At 45.0% G+C, this 25,095-nt stretch overlaps 1 protein-coding gene across 10 annotated transcripts in view; it reads right to left on the reverse strand.

Annotated features, from left to right (window-relative positions):
• The window catches only part of LOC118236665 (fibroblast growth factor 13), a 109,515-nt gene that overhangs the window by 11,359 nt on the left and 73,061 nt on the right, over positions 1-25,095 (reverse strand). For 9 of the 10 annotated variants that reach the window (XM_035435217.1, XM_035435213.1, XM_035435211.1 and 6 more), the window contains 2 exons: positions 13,338-13,448; positions 4,072-4,175 (listed from right to left, as the gene is read on the reverse strand). In XM_035435217.1, coding sequence (XP_035291108.1) covers positions 4,072-4,175; positions 13,338-13,448 — 215 coding nt within the window. Of the gene's footprint in view, positions 1-4,071; positions 4,176-13,337; positions 13,449-15,983; positions 17,588-25,095 lie in introns of those variants that run through there. The other variant, XM_035435215.1, reaches the window with a different exon arrangement.

The following is a 25,095-nucleotide window of genomic DNA, read 5'->3' on the forward strand; positions in this document are numbered from 1 at the left end:
CTCATCCGCAGCCCTCCAGGCAATTATACGAGACTATAAAATATTAACGATTTCAAAAACGGAGTAAAACCAAAATGTAACGCGATTATGTACCTGCTTGAAAAAACAAGAAAAAAATAAATAAAAATAGGCGTATCCTTCCACTTGTGTACCTTATCACATGTAAATGTCAGGCGAAATCTAAGGGGAAGGGTCCCTGTCACCAATTAATAATTGTGCACCTGCAAACAAGTGTTTCTTTTTTTAGCACGACACACAATATTTTACAATCAATTTGCTCGGAGTCTCGAGTCTTTTTCACTGTACATTCTGTCCCACTGCGAGGACTAAAGCAGTCTATTCTGCTCTTGAAAGAGGGCTATTTAAGACCCAATGCACACAGACAGAGGACGGCTGTCGCTAACAGCAGCAGCAACGGGCAACAAAACCCCGAAACGCCTTCGAAAAAACTTCACATCGTTTGTCATTCACGGCAAACATTTTTCCTTTAAATATTGCATCTCTCGAGAGGCGACGGAACATTTCGGGTCTGTAGCGTAGCGCGCAGCCCTGCTTTTATTACCATGCAGAGGAAACGTGTAGTACATTACCTTTTACTGGATTGTGAGCCAACTTTATGAAATGAGATCTTTGGTGTGGGTGACATAACTCTAAGCCCATTCCCGACAGATCAATAAAAACCCCGAGGAGGAACAGATATTTTTCACTGTGAGCATCACTTCTTGGCTGAAGAAGCTTTTAGTTATTTATTTTTAATTTTTTTAAAGATTATCACCTTTCTATTTAACTCCCAGTGGGCTCTTTCCACCCAGAAATCTCACTTATTACAATGTAATATCATTCATTTTTCAAGTGTCTGAATTAACTGAAACCATGGACTGGTGTTACAATCTGGTAATGGCCATAGAGTTCTAACACTGTTTTGATGTCATACTGCATGCGACTGTGCAAAATGCAAATGGGAAATGGACACGCAAGGATGCCTGCAAGCATTCATGCATCCATGTTGTGTGTCCATGTTGTTACGGTAGCATCCATGTTGTGTAGAGTTTAGAAGAGGCATCCACAACCACCCTGCAACCCTGCTACATTGCTGGCTCTCTTTGATGCTGGAATCAATATGTTTACTCTGTTAGGTCTGACTGCCTCTCCCTGACTCTTACAAAAGGTTCTAGTTCTTTATAAGAGAAATATTCATCAATTTGAGATATGCTCATTTGAAAAACTGTGGGCTATTTACACCAGTACTGCCAAGAACATTGTGAAATTTTCAGAATTGCTTGTGGGAAATAAGAACATGCATTGGGCTGGCACTGAATTATTCATGACTTTAATAACACATTTAATCAAGGAGGAGACATAGACTGCTAGGGAAGGTCTTGTTCGCAGGAGTAAGTTTATAAAACCGTTTCTTTTTATAACAAAACGATCGCTGTTGCAGTAAGAGAGTGATGTCACATCATATTCAGGGCAACAGTTAGAGCAGCAGCATGAATACCTGCCCCTTAGAAAAGGGAGAAGAACTGGAACTGTGACAGGGCTGCCACAATCACGGGGAAAATGACTTAAATAAAAAGCGAAAAGGGTATTTACTTGTTTTGACAACAGGAGAGTTAAACCCAGCCCACACAATCGCTTTTTGGCACAGTTGCATCGCCATGGAAACGCACTCGTCCAGCGGTCAGCCATGCGGCGAGCAGGCCGGCGCACGCACAAGCCACGCCCTGACTGATCGCCCAGACTGATCGCTGTATGCGCTGCAGACCGGGAAGCCTGAGGGTGTGCCCGATGCTCTGAAGGACTGCTGCAGCCAAACTCTAATATAATTCAGGTGAGAAGTTAATCTGACACCTGGATCCTGATGGAGAAGCACACAGCGGGAAGGCGCGCGATGGGAAGTGCTCTGAGCATACGAGGGCTGGTGGAGTGTAGGACTGTGGAAGAAGGCAAACACCTTACTCATACTGCTGATCACTAACAGCAAACTCACCTTACTCATACTGCTGACCACTAACAGCAAACCCACCTTACTCATACTGCTGACCACTAACAGCAAACTTACCTTACTCATACTGCTGATCACTAACAGCAAACTTACCTTACTCATACTGATCACTAACAGCAAACTCACCTTACTCATACTGCTGACCACTAACAGCAAACTCACCTTACTCATACTGCTGACCACTAACAGCAAACTCACCTTACTCATACTGCTGACCACTAACAGCAAACTCACCTTACTCATACTGCTGATCACTAACAGCAAACTCACCTTACTCATACTGCTGACCACTAACAGCAAACCCACCTTACTCATACTGCTGACCACTAACAGCAAACTTACCTTACTCATACTGCTGATCACTAACAGCAAACTTACCTTACTCATACTGATCACTAACAGCAAACTCACCTTACTCATACTGCTGACCACTAACAGCAAACTCACCTTACTCATACTGCTGACCACTAACAGCAAACTCACCTTACTCATACTGCTGATCACTAACAGCAAACTCACCTTACTCATACTGCTGATCACTAACAGCAAACTCACCTTACTCATACTGCTGATCACTAACAGCAAACTCACCTTACTCATACTGCTGACCACTAACAGCAAACTCACCTTACTCATACTGCTGACCACTAACAGCAAACTCACCTTACTCATACTGCTGATCACTAACAGCAAACTCACCTTACTCATACTGCTGATCACTAACAGCAAACTCACCTTACTCATACTGCTGATCACTAACAGCAAACTCACCTTACTCATACTGCTGACCACTAACAGCAAACTCACCTTACTCATACTGCTGATCACTAACAGCAAACTTACCTTACTCATACTGCTGATCACTAACAGCAAACTCACCTTACTCATACTGCTGACCACTAACAGCAATCTCACCTTACTCATACTGCTGACCACTAACAGCAAACTCACCTTACTCATACTGCTGACCACTAACAGCAAACTCACCTTACTCATACTGCTGATCACTAACAGCAAACTCACCTTACTCATACTGCTGATCACTAACAGCAAACTCACCTTACTCATACTGCTGATCACTAACAGCAAACTCACCTTACTCATACTGCTGACCACTAACAGCAAACTCACCTTACTCATACTGCTGACCACTAACAGCAAACTCACCTTACTCATACTGCTGATCACTAACAGCAAACTCACCTTACTCATACTACTGATCACTAACAGCAAACTCACCTTACTCATACTGCTGACCACTAACAGCAAACTCACCTTACTCATACTGCTGACCACTAACAGCAATCAGGATGAATGAATGTAACCTGTCTACAGGTCCTGAGGTTGCCTTTCTTCTGCTGGAGCACTATTTTATTCAATATATACTTTATATTTTATTCTTTTTAATTAAATTTGTATATATATATATATATATATATATATATTTTTTTTTTTTCATTTTATATACTTTATTTCCTGTTGTATTGTTTAAAGTGATCTATGCAAGTGAAACATAGACAAATTCCTTGCGTGCACAAACTTACTTTGCGAATAAATCTGATTCCGATTCCGATCACATTCAAAGCTTTTGTTTGGTTCCTTTCAGACAGCGAGGGTCGGCTTTTCTGACGCCCACACACCTGCGTGTCCAGACAGGCGTTTTGGCAACTCCAAAGCAAAAGCTGTCAAAGTGTCTGGAGGTCGTCCCAGCCCTGTAGATCAGGCGCGGGGCGACGGTCTCTGTTTGATGGAGCGTGGCCGACGGGGGCTCAGGTGTCCGTCTGGTTTGCCGCGAGGCCACTCTCATTGTTTCTCTGTCTCACCGAAAGGCACATCTGGCAGCCAGGGAGACTTCCCTCGCCCTCATCACCAGACAAAATTAACGGCAGGAAAGATGGCCGGGCAAAATAAGGATGTGAAAAGTGTAGACCGAGCGAAGCAATTATCCTTATCTTTGAGGACAGCCGCTCCCGACTCTACGACTGGAATGGGCCAAAGTGATAGACTCCGCCCCCTATTCTCCTGCCCACCCACCCCCCCCCCCATGAGGAAATGAGGTCACTCACCGATGTGTAAAGGTAGCCCTCGTTGTTCATAGCCAGGTAGAGCTTGGTCTGTACGCCCTGGATGGCCACCACCCGGAGCCCCACGGGGATGAGGTTGAACATGGCTGTGGGAGAGACACGGAGAGGCCATTGGTTCCCATGGAAAGGGCATGTACAATAACATCTACAAAAGACAATAGGGAGTAAGATGTGAAGAGCGACAACATGGAGAATCGGAACACGAGGCATATAACACAAGCAGTAACATATAAGGAGCAGCAAATAGGGAAGAGCCAACAGGAATAGCACAGGATCAGATTTATGAAGCATTTTCTGGGGCTAAAATACATGCTAAGTGTTCATCACAAGCAGTAAGACTGGTTCCTAAGTAGTGCACATTCAATTCAATTTTACACAGCACTTTTTACAGAGAACTGTCACAAAGATGCTTTACAGATTAGCAAGACAAGAAGACAGAGCAAACAGAGAAAACACCTGACCTGAACCCCCAAATACAAAGCACATGAGGTAAAAACTCCCAGTGGGGAGAAAAACTTCAAAATGGTAGCGAGAAAACACTTCCCGGAGAAAATTCAGGAGGAACCCAACTGTAGAGGGGGAGCCCTTCCTCCACTGGCCGGCCTGGTATAGGCTAAATGAACTTGAAATGTGAAAGAAGAGGGAGGCATTCTCAATGCATATGTATATATTGTGGGTTCTGATACGAGTAGATTTGGATTGTTTTGTTTGATTTTATAAGTTTAAAAAGTACACAAAGCTGCTACAATTTGACAGACATTAAGTAGATTTAAAACTACCGAAGATAAAACTCAAAGGCTTATTTCTATTGCGGTTCTCTAGGGTGCGTGAGATTTGAAAAAAAGGGGTAAGTAGGTAGGCAGATGAAATGCTTATAAACTGCAATAGGGAATATATCAAGGTGGGTGGGAACTGTGGAAAAGATAATTGCCTGCTGTATTTCTTCCTAGAAGGAGATGCTGTTTCCATGACACATTTGAAATGACACATTTGAACGAAGAGAGTGATTTTCTACTTCAACATCCTTCTCAGAAGTATCCGGGAAAAAGAAACATTATCAAAAGCTATAGGCTGCCACATTATGTAATACTATAGATGCGAGATAACAGATTACCGGTTACAGCAAACACTCGCTGTTCCTACGGGAAGGCTGTCTCTGTGCTACAACTCTGCTTCTGTTGCATTCAAGTCTACTGCGAAGCTGATGTCTCACCATCGCAGTTATCAGTGAACCGTAACTGTTCACTGTTCTGAACAAGGTGTGCGCAAGAGCAGCTTTTAATAGCCGAAGCCATTTTTTTCAGTGCATATTTTACAACCTTTGCTCAAGCAAAATTACTTTTATCAAATACCCTGCTAAATCAACAACTTGCACTGGTGCATTTTTTCCCTCTGCATTAAATTTCCAGCAGTTACCCATAAATTTCCCCCGCAGATGAAAACACATGAGGAATATTATACATGGAATAAAAAATGAGGTGTAATGAGTCAGAAATAACCTACAAGGATAACAGATAGCCATGCTCAAAGGGGAATACATAGGAAATGGCTCACAAGGAATATCAGTGGAGTCAGTACTGCAAGCGGAATAACCAGGAAAATTACACACGGGCAAAGTCACGTAGGGAAATACAGACAGGGAAACATGGACGGCATTGACAGGAGTAATCTGCCATGATTTGTACATACGGAATATTTGTATATACAACTGTGTGCATTCTTCAACATCCATCGATCAGATGAATCCACAGGAAGTGCTCCAGACATCGAGACAATAATGTGATCAAAGTAAGCCGGTCTGTGGCAGAGTATTGCTCATATTAATCAGGCCAATGCGCTTATCCTACATTCCAAGTTGTTCTGGATAACAGCATCTACTGCAGGAATGTAATGTCATTTAATGTAAATGGCCGATGGCAGAGGGAAGACCTCTTTCTGCCCAGCACTGGCCTACTGTTATCAAATCAGCCTCACAGCTTCACACCACGACCAAGAGGCACAAACACTAGAAGGTACTGGCTCATTGTGAACAGGCTGTGCCCTTTGCAGATATCTAAAAAAACAACATTTGTTTCTATTACTGAAGAAAACAGCCATCTGCCAATCCTTATGCAGCAGTAGTTACCAACCTTGTTCCTGGAGATCTACCATACTGACCTGTAGGTTTTCACTCCAATCCTAACAAAGCACACCTCCTTCAACAGCTGAAAAGACCTGCATTGAGCTGCTAATTAGTAGAGTCAGCTGTGCTAAATTAGGGTTGGTGTGAAAATCTACAGGACAGTAGATCTCCACAAACAGGATTGGTTACCACTGTTATACAGTAAGTTTTTCTCATAAGCAGCACAGGTACTGTCCACCCTTTCCTGTCAAAGTAGTGTTTCCCCCATGTGCAGGACCCATGTGATGTCATTGTCAGCCTCAGTGTGGCACACCTGCCCCAGTGAAAAGGTCTACCATGGGGGAACCGGTAGGAACGCCGAGGAGCTACGAGTACGACAAGAGGGCGGAGAGAGGAGGTGTAGCAGCGAACACCCCCTGCCATCCGTGCCCGCGCCGAGAGATGCGCGTCACCGGCTACAAACTGCGCCTCCAAAAAAAACCCAGCAGCCCCCTCCCGCGACTGTCTGCCAGCTGCTGGAGGGCCCGGGCCAGGCTGAATCTCAGCGACAGCGAGTCGCCAGGGCTCCGGCTGTTGCCGACACGGTTACGGCTCTCCGAAATCCAGCGCGCGGTGCCAGGCTCCGCTCTCCGACAGCGCTACAAACGGAACCCTCTGCCTGCCATATTGCCTCGGCGACGCTCCCGCTCCGGCGCGACGGCTTCCCTCCGTTTGCGCTCGGCGGTTTCGTTAGCGCGCCATACCCGCCGTTAATATCACACAGCCGCAAACAGGGGAGGGCGCTAACGGCTACGGCCAGCGGGGCGGGGCTAATGCCGGAGAGATACGGCACGGGTACGCCACCCGTCGCCTGAGGAACCCGTCTCTCCACAGGGGGCGGGGCCAGGCCACAGAGGGAAAGCCCCTCCCCCCCCCAGCGCTGCACCACCCTGCAGGGAACACGGAGCCCAGGCAGGATGTGGCTCGGTGGCGAACGCGGCAGGCGGGGACGGCGGGGGTGGGAGTTGTTGTCTCGACAGCCCCTTTCCCTGCGTCACCTCTTTATTCCTTCCACCTCTTCAACCAGCTGAGCCCCTCAGCCCGGCGTCCGCACGACATCCCCCCCCCCCCCCCCCCCCCCCCCCAGTGGGCCGGGCGTATGCGGTCTGATCCAGTTCGCGGTAACGGCTCCGTTCTCCGCCGCCAGCGGGGACCTTCCCTGCCAATCAGCTCCTGCGAGGGCCGCGCGTCGTCCGAGGAGAGGAGTCAAACGCGGCGGCGACAGAACCTCATTTCGAAGGGATTAGAAGCCATCGCCCATCAGGGATTTCCAGGCGGAACTCAATTACCTCCACCGCGCGGCGCACCTGAGCCTGAGTGTGGCTTTCATTAAGACCGAAGACGCCGCCGCCTCCGTCCGGTCGCCTCCCGAGCTCGAGTGCTCTCCGCCAGGCCTGATGATCCCTCTCCGCGCCCCTCACAATACATCAGACCGAACGGGTAATGAGAACAATATCATTCCTCCCCATGTTCCAGCCCAATCTAAAACGCGCAAACCCGTGATGAGGCTAATCTTTTCCCGGCGCCTGAAAAAAAAAAAAAAAACCAAAAAAACGAAACACCATTGTTTCTAATACCTTCCAGTCATGCCGGAACATTAAGGCCCGGCGTCTCCGAAAAAGTCAATGGCGGCGCTCTAATTGCGAGACGTGGCGGGGAAGCACGCACGCGCGTGCGCGGCAGACCGTGGCCACTTCTGCGGGCGCCCGGCGCGAAGCGACAAGCGGGTGCGCGGGGCTGCTGCGCGGCAAATGAACGCAGATCAGAATCTAAAATGGCTCCCGAGCACGGAGCCCGGGCCGGGAGACGGCGAATTTGCAGGCGGCTCTTTGAACGATCGGGGAAGCGGACGCGACCCGACGGAAATGAATCCCGCCAAGCTGACAGTCGTGTCGGGGCACGACTGCGTGTTCGCCTGCCTGGTCTCGTGATGGTGGGGGGGGGGTGTTCCGTTTCTCCCCACAGAGCCAGTGTGAAAGACTGGAGCTGCTGGAACTTGTGAGGTGCAGGTCCCAAGCTGGACAGACTCACAAGGCATAAAATGAATTTCCCTCCAATGACTTTCACTCAGGCCATTATTCAAGGCTTATTCAAATTTGGAGAAATACTGACAATACATATTAAAAATTGCAAAGACACAAGGAGGAATTAATTTGTTATTGGAAATACAAATGCATTTCAGGGATGTTATAACTGTATTAACCTAATCCATGTACGGTTTATAAAAATTGGTAAAACAAATCCCATTGTCTCTGTAGATTTTCCATGACGTTTCTAATTTTATTTGCATCTACAAAAGAGAAAAGATCCATAAGAAAGGATGAAAATTAAGTAAAACATTATATCTGGTTGAGCTGGTTTTATTGCAGGTGCTGGGGTATGAAACATAAACACTGAGAGCCACACCTTTGAGAGACACAATGAGAAATGGAGGCAGGTCATCTTCCGAGACTGTAATTAGAGGGTTTTCTTTGATGGGGGCATTTTAACAGTTTAATCCGATCTCAAAGGCAACAATTTGAAGAATATTACAAAATCAAAAATTTGAAATCTCCCTTTCCTTGCTTTGAAAGGATTTGTTTGCGCTTCCACAAGGGCTGACTCTCCATAGCAGCGTATCCTGCAGTCTTGCACACACAGCTCGACAAATTCCCATTTCTAATGCACTTTTAAGACTAAACACAAAATAAATCCAACCGTGAGGGAAAAGAATGACACGGAAGTATAATTCAGAGTAATCCTCAAAGTGAGCTGTTGATTATTCAGTTAAATGTCAGACTGCTGTGGATACGAAGGAAGAGGGACTGAATCATCTGTCATTTGAAAGATTCCTTTAAAAACAAACATCACCCTTTGAAAACAGTCCTTAATTGCAAATTCCAATGTTGCATAACATTCCCACACATTTGCTGCGCAAAATAAAAATGAGTGGGACATTTGCTTCTGGTATTTAATCGAGATTATTCAGACAAACATGGGGCTTGCGCAGGAAAAGTGAAATGCACATTAATGGATGCACATTCACAAATTTATCACAAATAAGGTGCGTGTCGCGCACGCGCTCCTGCGCGTGAGGGCGCACGTGCCGCGCGTTACGCGTGCACGTGCGCGTCCGGCCGTCTGCATGTGCGAGCGGGTCCTCACCCGCCAGCGCCGAATGAGCTCCAGGAGGACTGCACTGCGGTCGCCATGGAGACAAGAGTACCCAGTTCCTAATAACATTTTATTTATTTATTTATTTATTTATTTATTTATTTTGCAACCGGTGTGAATGGCCTCGCTTTCTTTCTCCCCGTCTTCACGAGCTTTTTTTCGTTTTCTCTCCAAAGTATAAGAAATTGAGATACGGGAGGCTGGTTGTTACGAAACACAGATGTTCTAACATCACCACGGAAAAGTGCAACTACAAGCCAATTTTAGGAGTGCAGAGAGACCAGGAGAGAGTTAAAAAAAAAAATTATTTTACAAACATTATACCCTCGGTCTGAAGACACGATGATTTTCCCCCTCCATAACCCGAGGAGGCCCATGGGGTTGCTGGGAGGGATAATTTAAAGATTACAGCGCCCCTTTTCCGCTCTCCTGAGGCATTCTGGGGTGTTACGAAAGGCTGACTATTCCCAGGTCGGAAAAAAACCAGGGATGCTTAAAAGCAGCGCACCTGCTTGATTGAATTCCCTCTAATTGGCAGCAGCTGGAGCGGGGCGTCCGCCCGGCGCTGGCGCAGTAATTAAATTAGGCTGGTCGGCGTGTAATCGCGACGTGCACCAGGCTACCCGGGTGACGCAGTCGCCGCTGCTCGGTTACCTGGGGCGTGGGCTCGCAGTCGCAGCGATGCTCGAAGCACGGCGCATCCCGTTCGTTAGCCGTGCATGATTCAGACGAGCTCCCACCACGGGAAACTGGATAATAGCATGCCATGTACTGCTAACTTTTCCCCCAAGAGCAGTCCTGCATGGCTAATGAACAACACTAGGCAAACTCGCTTCAGTTAACTAATACGAGCACCGAGCAGCACTTGCGCTCAGCAATGACTAATTCGATAGTATACCGTATAAGTTGCCTTCGGCCCATCGATGAGCAGCAGGGCCAGGCCTCTCAGGGTGGATGTGGGGGGGGACGGGTTGTGGGTCTCTGGGTAAGCGTGACAGCTGATGGTTGCTCCAGGGTACTGAAGTAATACAACTGTTTTCAGCTGCACAGTTTCCTCAGGGGATGAGCAGGAAGCTCCTGAAAGTCACTGAGACCTGTGCTGCCAGAAGCGTGACATGGCTGATTTAACACATGGACTGGTCCCATCAACCAGCTCCAGCTTTATCAGGGCGAATGAAACCCCCATGATCCCCTTCTGCTGGGGATTCAAAGACGGCTGCACCAAAAGATGTCGGCCACAGTTATAGAGCGGGGGATGTGAATGGAAAGTGGGGAAAGTATTTTGTTAACCAATCAAAGATTAAGGAGCTTTCTGGCACTTAAATATTTTTATTTTGTTCTCTTCCTCTAATAGGTCCACATCTATCCCTATTAGCTCCCTGAACTACTATGTTAAAATACAGATGGATACCCTACTAAACCAGTCTTATAACCTCTTTACAGAAAAGGGTAAAGAAACAGAGTACAGCAACTAGCACACAAATGCATGACTTCAGTGCTGCGCCTCAAAGAAAATGTATCTTCGTTTGGTGGTGCCTCGTGGTAACAGTGTTCAGATGACCTTAACACAAGCTCCAGCTACTTAAAAAAAAAACAAAACAAAAAACCTTACACCTCCTCCTACAGTCCTAATTTTAAAGGAAATTCTTTGCTTCTGATTGGAGGTGAAGTCCAGGCACTTGCCTTAGAGCTGGAGACAGCCCAGCATTGGGTCTGATACCGCGCGCCGCAGCTCACGCCTGCCCGTTTGGCTCCAGCTCGTGCTAGCCCGGTTCCAGCGCTACAGTTTCAAAGCGGCACTATCATCTGTTTGATATCACAAAATAAGCGCTCTGTTTCACATCTAGAGAATCATTAGGCCTGAGAGTGGACACATGGTGTCCTTTGGCAAACATGGCCGTTTGGGTCCATTTGGCAGATACAGTATGCAGGAATAACTGTACCAGACTAGGAAGCGATCATCCCAGGGAACAACATACATTCTTTGGACTCCGACAAGTCACCTTTGATTGACAGTGGAAGTTCATAAAACATTCAGTCCTAAACATTCCACCATATAAAGGAATTCCCATAAATCCCAGAGCATGCTGCGGGCAGAGCCATTTTTTTTAGATGTTCGTTCTCTCTACTGCTTTTCACTAAGCTGATCCCAGCTCATTTTCCACTCATTTTCTGTGTGAAAGGGTGTGGAGACCAGCCCTGCAGGAGGGGGGGATGGGAAACGCACTGGCACAGGGCTGAGGGAGGGAGGGAGGGAGGGAGGGAGGGAGGATTTGGAGCTGAGCTACTGCACTGAGCAATGAGCTCATGTGTGAGAGCCAGGGAGGGAATCTGCCAGCGAAAGCACAGAGAAGTTGAGCTTGTAAGGTTAGCATGTGAAAGAGAGAGGGAGGGAGGGAGGAAGGGAGTGAGAGAGAAAGAAAGAGAGAAGTTGAGGATAACATGATGTGAGACAAATAACTATAAGTGTTGATACGTCCATGATCGTTAACGGCACATCATTTAATTATTTTCCTAGATTTCATTTTATTTTCCCAATTTCCGATTTCCTGAATATCACATAAAACATATATTTATTTGATACATTCACTTTATTCATCCACTCATTCATATACATTCATTCCCTCATATTATTTTACTTTAAAATCAAACTTGCTCAGGACTTTTATTTTTGAGATAAAATCCACTCACAGCTGACAAAAGCTGCAAAATGGAGTCGCAGCTTCGCAAACATGGAAGAGAAGGGGCCTGGAATTTGGAGAGGTGTACCTACTGAATTAACAATCATAGTCCGTGGTGCAAAAGTGGGTAAGAGATCTCTGCCTCAGCTTTTAATTTGAAAAATAAATTCGATCTGATGAATAATAACTGAATTACAGTGAAATGAACTGGCTTAGTATCATCTTTCGCATCATGGGACGGATAGTGTTAAGCTTTTTTGAGGGCTTGAAAAAGGCAACCGTGTCAACGGTTTTGTTTTTTTTTTTTTACTTTTGGGGTAGTAATGTTATAGGTAGAGCTTCGTAAGATTGACAAGCTGCGTAGCGGTATTTACTTTTGTTTACAACACTAATTCTTGGTCTGTTCAGCTAACTTGACACTTATTGATTATGAATGGGCCGTTCGTCTCTTCTTGGCGATATTGCACTTTGTATTCCTGAGGCTAACACTGATGTTCTCCACGTCTGTAATTCGCTCTGGATAAGAGCGTCTGCTAAGTGACTGTAATGCAATGAAATATTGCTGCAGCTTGACTCAGTGAGGAGGCAGATGTTAGGACTTTCACCAGTTGAGGGCGCTTGGTGGGTATCTGTGGATCGCGTCATTATATTTTGTGTTTCAGAACATCAGAATGTGCAGTTTTACACCTTGTATCCCTTTAAATAAAGGCCTTTCAAATAAATATTCTAGCATTCCCAAGATTCTCTGGGTTCTGTATTAATTACAAGATTCTGTGTTAATTACTGAATTCAGTTCACATTCTCTGCATTGCTGAAACAATAGGGCCTTTTAATAAAAGCATAACTATTTGATATAGAGCATACAGCTTCCACTTAAATATTTTAATTCCTTCCACAGATTCATACAGGTTCTACAGGAGAGAGAAAACAGCTCTTGAATTGGAGAAAGGGGAAAAAAAGAAACTTTGGAGTGCTGTCCTCACGGTGTTGGAGCTGACTCTAGCTATTGTCTTAACAATCTTGGAGATGACTGACAGTAGGTATTGAATTAACAGTGCTAGAGATGACTGACAGCAGCCATCTTCTTAACAGTGTTAGAGATGAATGACAACAGCTACAGGCTTAACAGTGTTGGGGTTGACTGACAGTAACCCTTTTCTTAACAGTGTTGAAGATGACAGAGTAGCTATTGTTTTAACAGTGTTGGATATAACAGAGTAGCTATTGCCTTAACAGTGCTGGAGATGACTTACTGTAGCCGTTGTCCTCCTCCTTTGTTCCGTCAATGGTTCCATCTGCCTGGAGTTGCAGATGGAAGCCCTGCCGACTGTACAGCTTCGTCACAATCCCCTTCAGCTGGGGCTCTGTGAGGAAAGGAGAGGCTGGGAGTGAGGCAGTGTGGTGAAATCAAGATGGCTGAACAGCTCATCTCTCCCATGAAAGCAAACAAAAAAAGGTCATTTTGTGCTACTGCAGTGCACGGCACGATGCAATTTCTTCACCTCCTGAGGAAAAAAAAAATCTCTGCTGCTAATGGAGTACACCTTAATATAGTTTTACGCTTTTCACATCCCCCCAGTTTTTACCTCTGTAAAACGTTGCCTGCATGATAAATATGCACAGACTATTTTAAGTGTCACAACTATTCTGTTCTCAGTCAGACAGAGGGGAGGAGAACTTGTCATCCTTATGTTTGGGGTTTTGATTTCAATTACAACAGGATGAGATGCATTATGATGCATAACTGTGTATCTACTTCTCCAAAATGCCAGCCACTTCCCATAATCACCCTGACTGGACTGCAGCAAGCAGGAATAATAGGCCCACAGAAAGCTAGGCTGCGCTCTCGATGTTGCTGCAAACAGCAAAAATACGTGTGCGTAAACATGGAGGAAGGGACAGAGTCCCTGTTTACTAAGGCCAGCACCATTTCAGCTCCTGTCTCCTGTCATATATATGTGCTGTGCTATTCATACAAATGATTTGTTTCTGAGAAGTGTTGTGAAGTGAATTTTGCGTGCATGTGGATTTACCAACAACCAGCTGTGGATTTAAGAACCAACTAGTACGTTCTTTTAGGAGCCACCTTATGCAACCCCTGCCCCCCTCTACGTCGTCCTTGGCTAGCATTCCGGGCCTAGCACACCCCAAGCAAGCTGTTGATTAAAAACACGATCACGAGCACAGAGGCACGTATCCGTGAGGGGCAGGGCCCTGCACAAATAAGCACGCAGACATCTCCCCCCCCCTTCCCTGGAAAAGAAGAGGCTGTTCCCAATGCAGCACAGGGCGAGGGGTTGGGGGTGGGTGGGCACCGTACAGCGGGCAGCTTAGCCTCGCCAGGGTCGCGTTTGCTGACGGCAGCTGCTTGATCCTCTCCCGGAAAGGGCTGCCGCGCTACGTGGCAGTGCCATCGCATGCACTGCGGGACGGTGCAGGACACGACTTTAAAACTGCTGCAATCGCTCCTGCAGAGTTTGCATGAAAACGCAAGTCTCTTAAGAGTCCAGAAATCAATACGCACAGCATTGCAAATGTATTATGATGTATAGTACAGTTACACACCATAGTAGTACTTGTAGAGGTGGGTATAGTCACATCAAACATGGGTGTGGCTCTCTGTAAGCACAATTGCATCGCCGCTGGGGGTGCAAGCATGCTACCTTTTTTAGCCAACACAGTCGCTACAGTCTAGCTCCCTAGCACTATGCCACGATGACCCTTCAAACTGGGTGCCATCACGTACCATTCAAACAGTCACTGTGCCTCTCAAGTCTTCCACATGCAGACCCAAGACTATAATATGTACACGGTAACGACACAGAAATGAGACTGAATCAATGCGGAGGTCTTGTTTTCCTCCGGTTTTAGCTGCAGTGAGACTGAGAGAGAAAAAAGCCAGTCTCCTATAAGTGCTCTTTCAGTTCCCATAATTCATATGACCGCGCAAGTCCGGGGTCACATCGATGGAACTCAGATTGAAAAATATTACCGAACATCAAATGGCCTTTTCAATAAATCCATTAGAAGTACCAGTAGTAACAGTGGAAGTAATAGTGTTAACGATAGATTTACTGCTTAGAACGATTTTCCTATTGCTCGAGTTTCTCATCCATGTTTGTGGGCAGGTTCCCGCCCGGTGGAGGGAAGGCCGTGTACCTTGAGAGCAGCTAAGACAGATTAAGGGTGAATCGGACGCAGGAAAGGGTCGTATGTGATGCTGCGTGACCACATGGTCCAGCTGTGAGTGTCAGCAGCCAGTATGATCACTCTCTGGGCTTAGAACCAGATAAAGCACACAACTGGGTCTGAAGCACAGATGCACTTCTGGTTAAAAAACAGCACGGATGTGATTGTATTAAAAAAAGTAAACAGGCTTGTTCAGCAAGCATGCATGGTGGATTATTATAGTTTATTATAACAGACTCCTTACAGACTACATGGTAATACCACCTGGAGCTTTTCTTCCAAGCATAGAGGCAGGGGGGATGTATTTTGAACCTTCTCTTTTTATTAGTAAAAGCTTGGGCGTGAATCTGTCATTATAGCTCTTTTCTGTCATGACATCAAACACAATATTTAAATATGTTTAAGTCCAAGCCTAACCTTTATGCTTTACCTGAAACTGTATTGAAGAACTGTTTTTTTCTACATATTAGCCATTGGCAATATGCATACATTGGGCAGAAATCTGCATCATGATGGATCACCATGACATTGTTCTTGTTGTTGTTATTACTATTATTGTTGTTATAGCTGTTATTGTTATAGTTTCCATTTTGTCAATCATTGCAACAGATGATGTTAATGATGATGACAATGAGGAGGGTGAAAGAAAGAACAACACTAATGATGATTGTTTCATGATGCGAGTCACAAAAAAGGGACAGATAGCAGACCTGGTCGCCGCCGTCTCCGCTTCTTGGACCCGAAGAGTTTCACCCGTGAGAACACGCTTAGCCGACTGGGCTTCTCGCATGTCCCTTTCCCTTTATTCGGACTGCTAACGCAGCGGCAGGCATTCGACTTCTCCCGCTCCCTCGCCTGCCTCTTTTGCCGAATGAGGGAGCTGGCAATCGCTGCGGCCATCGCCAGTTTGGCGGCTGGCTAATGGTCCAACTTCCAGAAGAAAATGTTTTACCCTCCCACCGTCCGCGGGGGGTTTACACTGACACTGATTTTTATAAGTTTTGAGATTAAAACCATCCACAGTCGTATTTAAATACGTAATGAAGTCATTGTTGCAGTTTGTGCTGCGGTTGTGTTTAATTGCCAAAAGTACTGCATAGACAGTATATATGTCTCAAGTATTGTCTCTTTGCAATGTCAATGAAAACTGTATCACCAGTTTTTCTAAATATTCCGGTTGTGGAGTATCATGCTCGACCCTATCCTGGGCGTATCTCGACAGCGGTGCATTTTGTCTCCGGTAAAAAGCAGTCCTCACCAAAATACGTTTAGAAGCATCTTCCCATACACACCTTGCAATTAAGGCAATGCTGTGAAACGCAAAGGTGTCGACTTCACAAGTGAATGCACGCTTAAAATCGTCCGAGGCATGCTAAAAATAAAAACAGTCATGTTCCAGCAAAAGATGCAATGCATAATTCCTCGGAAGCTCCGACAGCACAAATGAAAAAGAGGCGCAGATGTTTTAGAGCAGCTTCTGATGCGCAGCCAGGAAAACACCGGTTAACAGGTGGATATTCAGATATTGTGTTTTTCTCTTGTTAACAGCAGACCTGTTCAATAATGTTTTGAAATGATGTGTGTGTGCGCGACAGAGAGAGAAAAAGAGAGAGTGAGAGAGAGAGAGCGAGAGAGAGGGGGGGCAAAAAGCTAGAACGAAAAAAAATAAATAATGTGAACTGAATACGAAAATACGAAATAGTTGATGCAGAAAGTCTTCTCTTTCTCTCTTCCTTGATTCAAAGACAAGGCGATCGCATTTCTGAAAACACGTAGCCTAACTGCGGTAACCGGTTCCAGCACAGAAGCGCACGGTCTGTGCAGCCGTCGGCATGAACAGCATTCACTGTACGAGTGACGACGTTCTGTGAGCTCTAAGAAAACAGCATCATTACGCTCCAGTAGATCACGATTCGATAACTTCAGTTGTAGTTTAAACTGCAATGAAGATGAAGGAAATTAAAAGACGGTCATGTTAAAAGCAATAGATATAAGAAAAAAGGAATACAAGGCAGCCCCTCTCGTATGTAAAATTCAAATGTCTTCTTGCGGAACCTCTCGTGAGAATAAAAGTATGGGATGGAATCGCAGCTTCTCCAGCTTGCCAGATCTCTCTTAATATCACAAAGAAGCAAAATCCGCAAACCAGTTAAACTGTGGAATGATTTCACTATAATGGAGACCCCGCTGCGGCATCATAAAGGCGGTTAGGTCCGATTCCTCATTGAATAACTGCTCACGGTCCCTCGCTGCGCTCGGGTAGGTGGTGACAGACACCCAAACAAACGTGACCGTGGTTATCAAGCAGGCTACCTGAGACACTGTCACGACTGTGTCATTTTACGTTTCAAGTACGCCTCTTGTGCAAAGTAGTATCAGCTACTGTCATGGTTACCCCAAGCAACGGGTAGGCTACTGAAACCTGGAAGCAACAGCTGAAAACCTAATCTGCGGAACACGTACGTGAACTAACGTGTATTATATACTCATGCCCCCTGCTAAATGTCGATTAACATGTGTTAACTGGGAACATTAATCCTACTCTCAGGTTTTAAACAGCGCTGCTTGTCTAGGGGCTCATTTGCTTACAATGAATAAGTGGACGTTGAAAGAATTCCCTAAATAAAAAAATACCCTGAAAAGTCTTATGATAGACTAACTGACACGAGAACCATTTGCAATCCCTTTCCCTAAACCATTGTATAGGCCACATCTCAGCGGAGAGTGAGATTACAGATTGATTGCGCGCGCTCGTTCACACACATGCATACAAACAACAACGCCCCCCCCCCCCCCCCCAAAACCGATTCCCCGGTTTGAACAAAATTTTCACCACTTACTCAGCAGTACACCTATTTGCAAAGACACGTGCTTTTTTCTACAAATCGTAAGCAATGCATTGGAATAGTCGGCGGTTTTGTATGGAGGTGAATTCAGGTTTCACCGAATATACAGAAAGAAGCCCATCCTTACTATACTGGATGGGAAATATTTTCAAGGGAATCTATAGGGCTTAGTGTACTGACACTGGATACACGTTTTGCAACAAACAGCAGTAGCCTACAGTCAATTGGTTCAATTACAGGGATGCGCTCACTTTCATCACGCAATTCCCTTATTTGCCCACCATCTGCTGTAGCCAAATAGTTATCTAAGGGCAACGTCCTCTTTCAGGCACGCACTATTATCTTATTCACAGCAAGAGAAGGGAATGAATCATTATTTACATTGTTGCCATGGGACTGATGTGAGCTAATTAACACATTCCGCATGACGACAACGCTCTTTCCTTTGGGTGTTAACAGGCCTACTTGTCAAAAAAGAAAGCAAAGTTGTGAAAGCGCAATTTTCTTCTGTAGGATGCATGCTATTTATTTATTTATTTATTTATTTATTTATTTATTTATTTATTTTCTTACCTGCGCAAATGTCGCCTTGGGGCAAACTATGTAAATTGCGGTCACTCAATCTAGATGTTGAAACTTTTTTGTAATTTTGTTGATAATCTACAGGAAAACATTGGTCCAACACGCCAGCAGAAATTGAGGTAAATGGAAGCTCCCTTTTTAAAAAAATATATATTACCACGCGCCCCAAGTGTCAGCAAGCAACTGGAATCAGGAGTCACAATTTGTTGCAACCTTGCCTGAGTGGCGAACTCATTTTTCAAACACCACAGCTAACGCCTATCTAGCTCGCCACCACAAGGGGCTGCACTCTTGAGGTCACGAAATGGAAAAGGTGCAACTAATTGCATCGGATCGGATATTGCACTCAAGATAATGTAAACTGTGAGCGAGGAGCGCAATGTGACCCTTTAAAATCATCAATCTGATCTCCTGCGCGATGACATTAAGCTCCATTATCACAAGGGAAACTTAACTAGACATAGACAATAGGTTCAAATAATCTCCACTCTTTGCCGTGTGCTGTTCCCAAACTGCGAGCTTTCTTCTTGTGATTTTCTTTTGTATGTAGGGATAAAATACGGATACATTTTTTTGCAGTTAATACTTGCAGTCAGTTCTCATATCAATGCATCATAGGAAGCTTCAGCAAATCCTCCCCAACAGTGCCACCTACAGCCCCAAACGAGTCATGCAGAATATAGTCCGTTTCTCTTTACCAATATCAGACTAATGCAGCAAATTCAAATGAACATTTTCCGTCGGGTGTCTTCGGACAGATCAAAATAGTTTTCAAGAACCCAAGTTGACATGATAAATTATCGTAGCACAAAACTAGGTCATTTATTTGGCGTCATATAAGTTAACATTAAAATGTTTCATATTGTGTCACGGTCTGATTAGATAAAACATTACAAGACACAACCAACAATGCCAACCAAATAATGCTATCATTCTCTATGATATCTTCTGATTCTAGAGAAAAAATGCGACAAATTAAAACAAAGTACTTGTAGGAAGGCGACATGCTACGGCAAAATAACATTGGTATTACCACTGCTATATGTGATTTTTCTAAACTGATTCCTTATTTTATTATTTAAAAACTAGATGTAAAATTGTTATTTAAAAAAACAACAGTCGGTTCATATTCTTAAAGAAAACCACGAAAGCCCCTTTTATGACATCCTTTTGACCACGGCCTTAAAGCCACTATACAGATTCAAACCTACCCGGTTTTCTTGCATGTAGTATTTTTCAAGATACATGCATTCTATTTGGATGTTAAACCAGACGTTGAGACCGTATGCACCGTATGGCTACAGAGAAAAACATACAATGCAAACGTATACAAATATACGTTCAAAGCAAAGCATGTGCGCGAAACGTTCACTTAGACTTCAGAACCTCGGACAGCTCTTTGTTGGGGCGTTGTTCTATAGACGCGAAGGGCACAAACGAGATACAATCACAATAAAGGAATAAACAAAATAAAAAAAACTTTGACATGGTAAATAGCAGTAGGCCTAATGTCATCATAGTTTAAGGCGAAGCATTGTCATTTTTTATCCAGCCCATACAATTCCTCAGTTTGCATCATCGCCTTATATTTTAACTGAATTAGTACAATAATCAAAGAAAGAAAGATATAAGGCAGCATACCTGACGTTGATCTCCTCAAAGGAAAACTCATGCTTCTTTAAATGTGGAACCAAAAAAGTCTGGAGAGTGTGTTAGCTGTCCTAAGACCCGCGCAGTGAAAGGGAGAAGATGGTACAAAGTTTAAACCGTATTTAAAGAATTCTCAAAGGCATCGACGAGAACCCATCAAAGCCGCGCAAGTGGTGATCCGAGATCATTAACGGACATTAGTGACAGGCCATTATGACTTTTAAAATGTTCATTAATGATTCATTGGGAAGTATTGTTGATCCGGCAAACACTGATGGAGCATTTTCTAAACGGTAGCCTACTGTGCGCTCGGCAAAACAAGTCATCAGGCATACGCATTGCAACTGTACATGTTGCTCAAACCGAGAATCCGGATGAGTTTTCTCTCGGATTACAAAAAATGCCTGTAAGATGATCCTCTAATGCACCAGAGTAAACCAGTTATGCCAGGCTCCCCACTTCCAAATAGAATGCATCAACGTGCATCAACGGACACGGCAATGGGCATTAGAGAAAGGTTTAAACAATGCACTGGCTGCCCTGAACATTTACTCGAGGTTAATTACAGACACTGCAGTCTGCAGTATTGAAAATACCCGTTACCCCCTTGTCTGAATAGACTGTGGTAGCTGAAATGACTAATTATTAGGGTAGCTTTGCTTATATGCCACACTAAAAAAAGAATGTAAATACTAAGAGGAAGGCACTCTGTATTTCCACCATCGTTCACTATGATGGACATTGACACTTGTCAATATAACAGAACAGGTATGGGAGTTGATAATGATAGGGTCCTCCAGGTAGCCTTGAAAATTTTCCATTTTAAAAGTGAGACAGATCATATTGCGCAGTCATTTGAAGAACTAAATTTAAATCTATTCAGAAACAATTCTCATAATCAATTTAAAGTCTTCAATTAGTTACATCGTATGACAAAATTATACACAGAGGGAAAGTTATTTTCGGCACAATGCAAAACGTAGAACAACACACGAGGTAAGAAATATCCAGCGGTTATCGCTAGATGGAGCAAGTTCTTCGTATCTGATATTGTTCGTGATTTTCCGAACAAAATGGTTTCGCCGTATTGGCTGTCTTGGTTCTGAAGAGTACTTTTCAGCACTAGTTTAAAAATAGTCCCTGAAAAGTAACGTCGGGTGTTTTAAACGGTTAATTTGGCAGTCACCATTTAGCCTAAACTGAGAGCAAATCAGTTCTTGCACAAGACTCAACATTCTAATTTTAATAGTGACCAAAATAATATTAAAACAACAAGGAAGCAGAGTTCATTGAGCACCATGATAACTACATTACCCTCCTCCTCTTCCTGCTACATTTTAGAATAATTTGTTTAGAAAACAAATTCATAATTGGCTTAATCATGTTGATGAATTATGTATGCCTTATGATCTTTCCTAGGTTCTGCTACATTTTCCAATAAACCCTTAATTATACAGCAAACCACTTGAATACAGCCCCCACTTGTACACACTCAATAAATAAATAAATAAATAAATAAAACAAACTGGTTCCATAAATTTAAAATATATGGGTGGAGTTTGGTCATTTTCAGTTAATGGGATAAATAGGCTTTATGATGAGCCTTCTGAGTCTGTTTGTACTCCTCATGCGATTTGTTATCTGTTACACTGCTTAACTACTAGGGGTCAAAGGGTGTGAAGTGAAATGTCTAGGTCCTACTCCCTGAAAGGTGCTGGGAGTTTGAGTTCAATGCTCTCTCTCTGAATTATGATCTTGGTCTTCAACCAGTGACTGACTACACTGCCCCCTCCCCCATACTGTTTTTCACTCCCACCCGAAAACCTTCAACACCTGCTGCCAGCCGAGTGTTAAGTCGCCCTCACCACAGTTCAAACCAATTAACTGAGCAAAAACTGTGGAGTCCCTCACTAAACACGAGGCCAGTTAGGTCAAATCCCCACTGTGGCCTGTTCCCTGGGCCTGGCCTGTGCCAGACACCTTGGAACACAACGACTGTATCGACTCTTCAGTACTGAAAGAAGATGACGCGGGTCTCTATACAGGCCGTCATCCTGCGGTTGCACTGAACTCTTCCTCGTTAGCTGTGGGCGCGATCCAACAGCGTGAGGAGGTGTCGGAGTCAGCGCTCACTGACACCCCGCCCCCCCCCCTTCTCCGGAGCTGGCTTCCTCCCAGCGCCGCCGCTCGAACGCGCCGTTTGTTATTGTTTTAAATGAGGCGAGCAGACAGCGGCACGCGCCCGGGTTCTGCTCTTGGCAAACGGCGGGGTGTTTTACGGCGGTCGGCCTGCTCGGCGTCCCGGCGGAGGTGCGAAGGGGGCGGGGCCATACGCGCGGCTGCTTCGGGTAGCAGCAGCGGTGGCGGGGTAGAGACTGCGACGGGCCGCCGGAAGGGATTCTGGGAATCTATCGCATCCCATTTGTTTTCTGAATGCTCATCTGCAATCTCCCGCTGTCTCTGTTCACTGCCTAGGGCAGGTCTGGTGTCCACTCGACTGTATGAGACTGTAGACAGCATAGTCTATTATGTAAAGGTGGTCTCTAGCATCTTTTTATAGAAAAGCAAGGGGTTTGTGGGAGTGGGCATTCAATGCTTTCAATATCCCCTTCTTGGAGACTAACATAAGCCAATGAAGACTTTAATATTTAATTTATGAGCGTATTTATTTAATGAAACATATCCCCAGACGATGAAGGTATAGCATTGTATCAACGGACAATGGCACACAGGTGAATCGAAATCCTGCCACCATTTTGTCTGTGAAAACAAAATGCGCATTAGTAAACACAGAGCTTAGCCCGATTTCTGCTTCAGGAAAAAAATGACATCACCAACACGAATGTTATACACTTACGTGTTATATCAAACTGACCACAAGATGGAGGTACTGCTGAACAGAGAAAGATGCAGACGAGACTGCAAGCTGCATTGATCCCTAATGGAATTACGTAATGAAAATATCACTACTCTAATGATAGTAAATGCAATTATTGGTTTAAATTCTTTATCTTGCCATTTTAAACTGAGATTTAAGCATCTTCTGGCATGATATTTCTCAACTCTCTATACAATACCTTGCATTTGTACCCACTTTTGATTTCTCCACTTTTGACACTACAAAAGAACTGAGTTCTCAGTTGACATACCTGGTTAAATAAAGGTGAAATAAAGTACACCATTACAACATTACGTTCATATATTTCAATTTCATTCTGTTCGCATAAAGTATGACACCGCCAGGCATTGGATTAGATCCCCTTCACCTATTTTAAATTTCTATAAATAATAAGACAGAAATACAGTACTGCCAAAACTTAATCTCCATTATGATGGGGTTCCATAAATCTGCCAATTTGTTCACAGTCTGAGGAATGCACTAAATCTGAGGTGAAGGGAGAGATCTCCGTGGTTGAACTTTATGGGGATGATTACCCCAGAACCTTGGGAAGGCATTTCCCATAATTCAACAGCACTTGGTAGGCCTGGGCAGGCCCCCGGTCTGACTGTAGAACAGTTCAGTTGACCCCAGGTATACAACGCACTTCAAACTGACAAAATCATGGCTCTGAAGTAGACCAGAGATGGGCTATTTTTAATCGGCAGGTGTTCAAACACCCTCACAGCTCTTTGTTACGAGTTCACTTTTACCACATTTCAAGAATGTCTCTCATAATTATGTCTTCTATTAAGCATGTCAGTGTATCTTGCTTTAAAATGAGCCTGTTACAGACACTACAAACACGCCCAGAACAGCTATAATCAGACTCATGCCTCCCCAGCCGCTTACTATAAAAGGAAGTCACACTGACACCTACAGAAAGTGAACATTTCAGTTTTCTGTTAAAAGTAAAATCGACTGTGAATGCATCGCAGTAACTTTTTAACCGTTTGCAACCCTAATGGGCACAATTTTTTTCTGGAAAACGCAGAGTTAAAATAGATTCAGACAGAAACAAACACAGCCAAGCTATTAATGCAAGGCCAAAAACGTCCATACAATTTGGAGAGTCTGACCAGAGTGGAGGTTGCGTCAGCCCCAAATTCTCTCCACCCCCCACCCCCAAAATGGCATTTCAGAATCCCTCTACCGTGTACGGCAGGGAATCCTCGTCTTAAAAGGTACCGGCCTGCCAGTAATGCCCCCGAACTCATTCCCACCTGACAGACACCATAAAAAACAGCCCCATAAATAGTCTCGCTCGCTTCCATCTTCCGGCTCGGGCACAAACACGCCTGCGGGGCGAGGAGAGCGGGGCGAGGAGGGAGAGAGAGCGGGGCGAGGAGGGAGAGAGAGCGGGCGAGGAGAGCGGGGCGAGGAGGGAGAGAGAGCCGGCGAGGAGAGCGGGGCGAGGAGGGAGAGAGAGCCTGCAGGGCGAGCGGGGAGAGGAGGGAGAGAGAGCGGCGGCGAGCGCAGCACGAGGCCTCTGGCCCCCGGGACGCCGAGCCGTGCAGCCGGGGCATAAAAACACGCTCCCGCCCGCTCCATTTACAAGGACGCCAAAGTAATGAAGCCGAGTGGATCTGGTCATTTTAATGTACCCCCGGCACAAACTCGCACATATGAAACCCACACACAACCCGGCGGTCCCGCATTAAACTCCCCATCCGTATGTCCCAGGAGGGTCAACCGTAATCACACAGAGGTCAAGCCATTGGGGGGGGGGGGCCTGTAAAACGCACCCTGATGGGGCAGTATAAGGGTCTGGATATGCGTGGGCTGGATACAGTTGAGAAACCCTGC

This window comes from Anguilla anguilla, chromosome 9 (assembly GCF_013347855.1).
Source record: "Anguilla anguilla isolate fAngAng1 chromosome 9, fAngAng1.pri, whole genome shotgun sequence".
NCBI classification, from domain to species: Eukaryota; Metazoa; Chordata; class Actinopteri; order Anguilliformes; family Anguillidae; genus Anguilla; species Anguilla anguilla.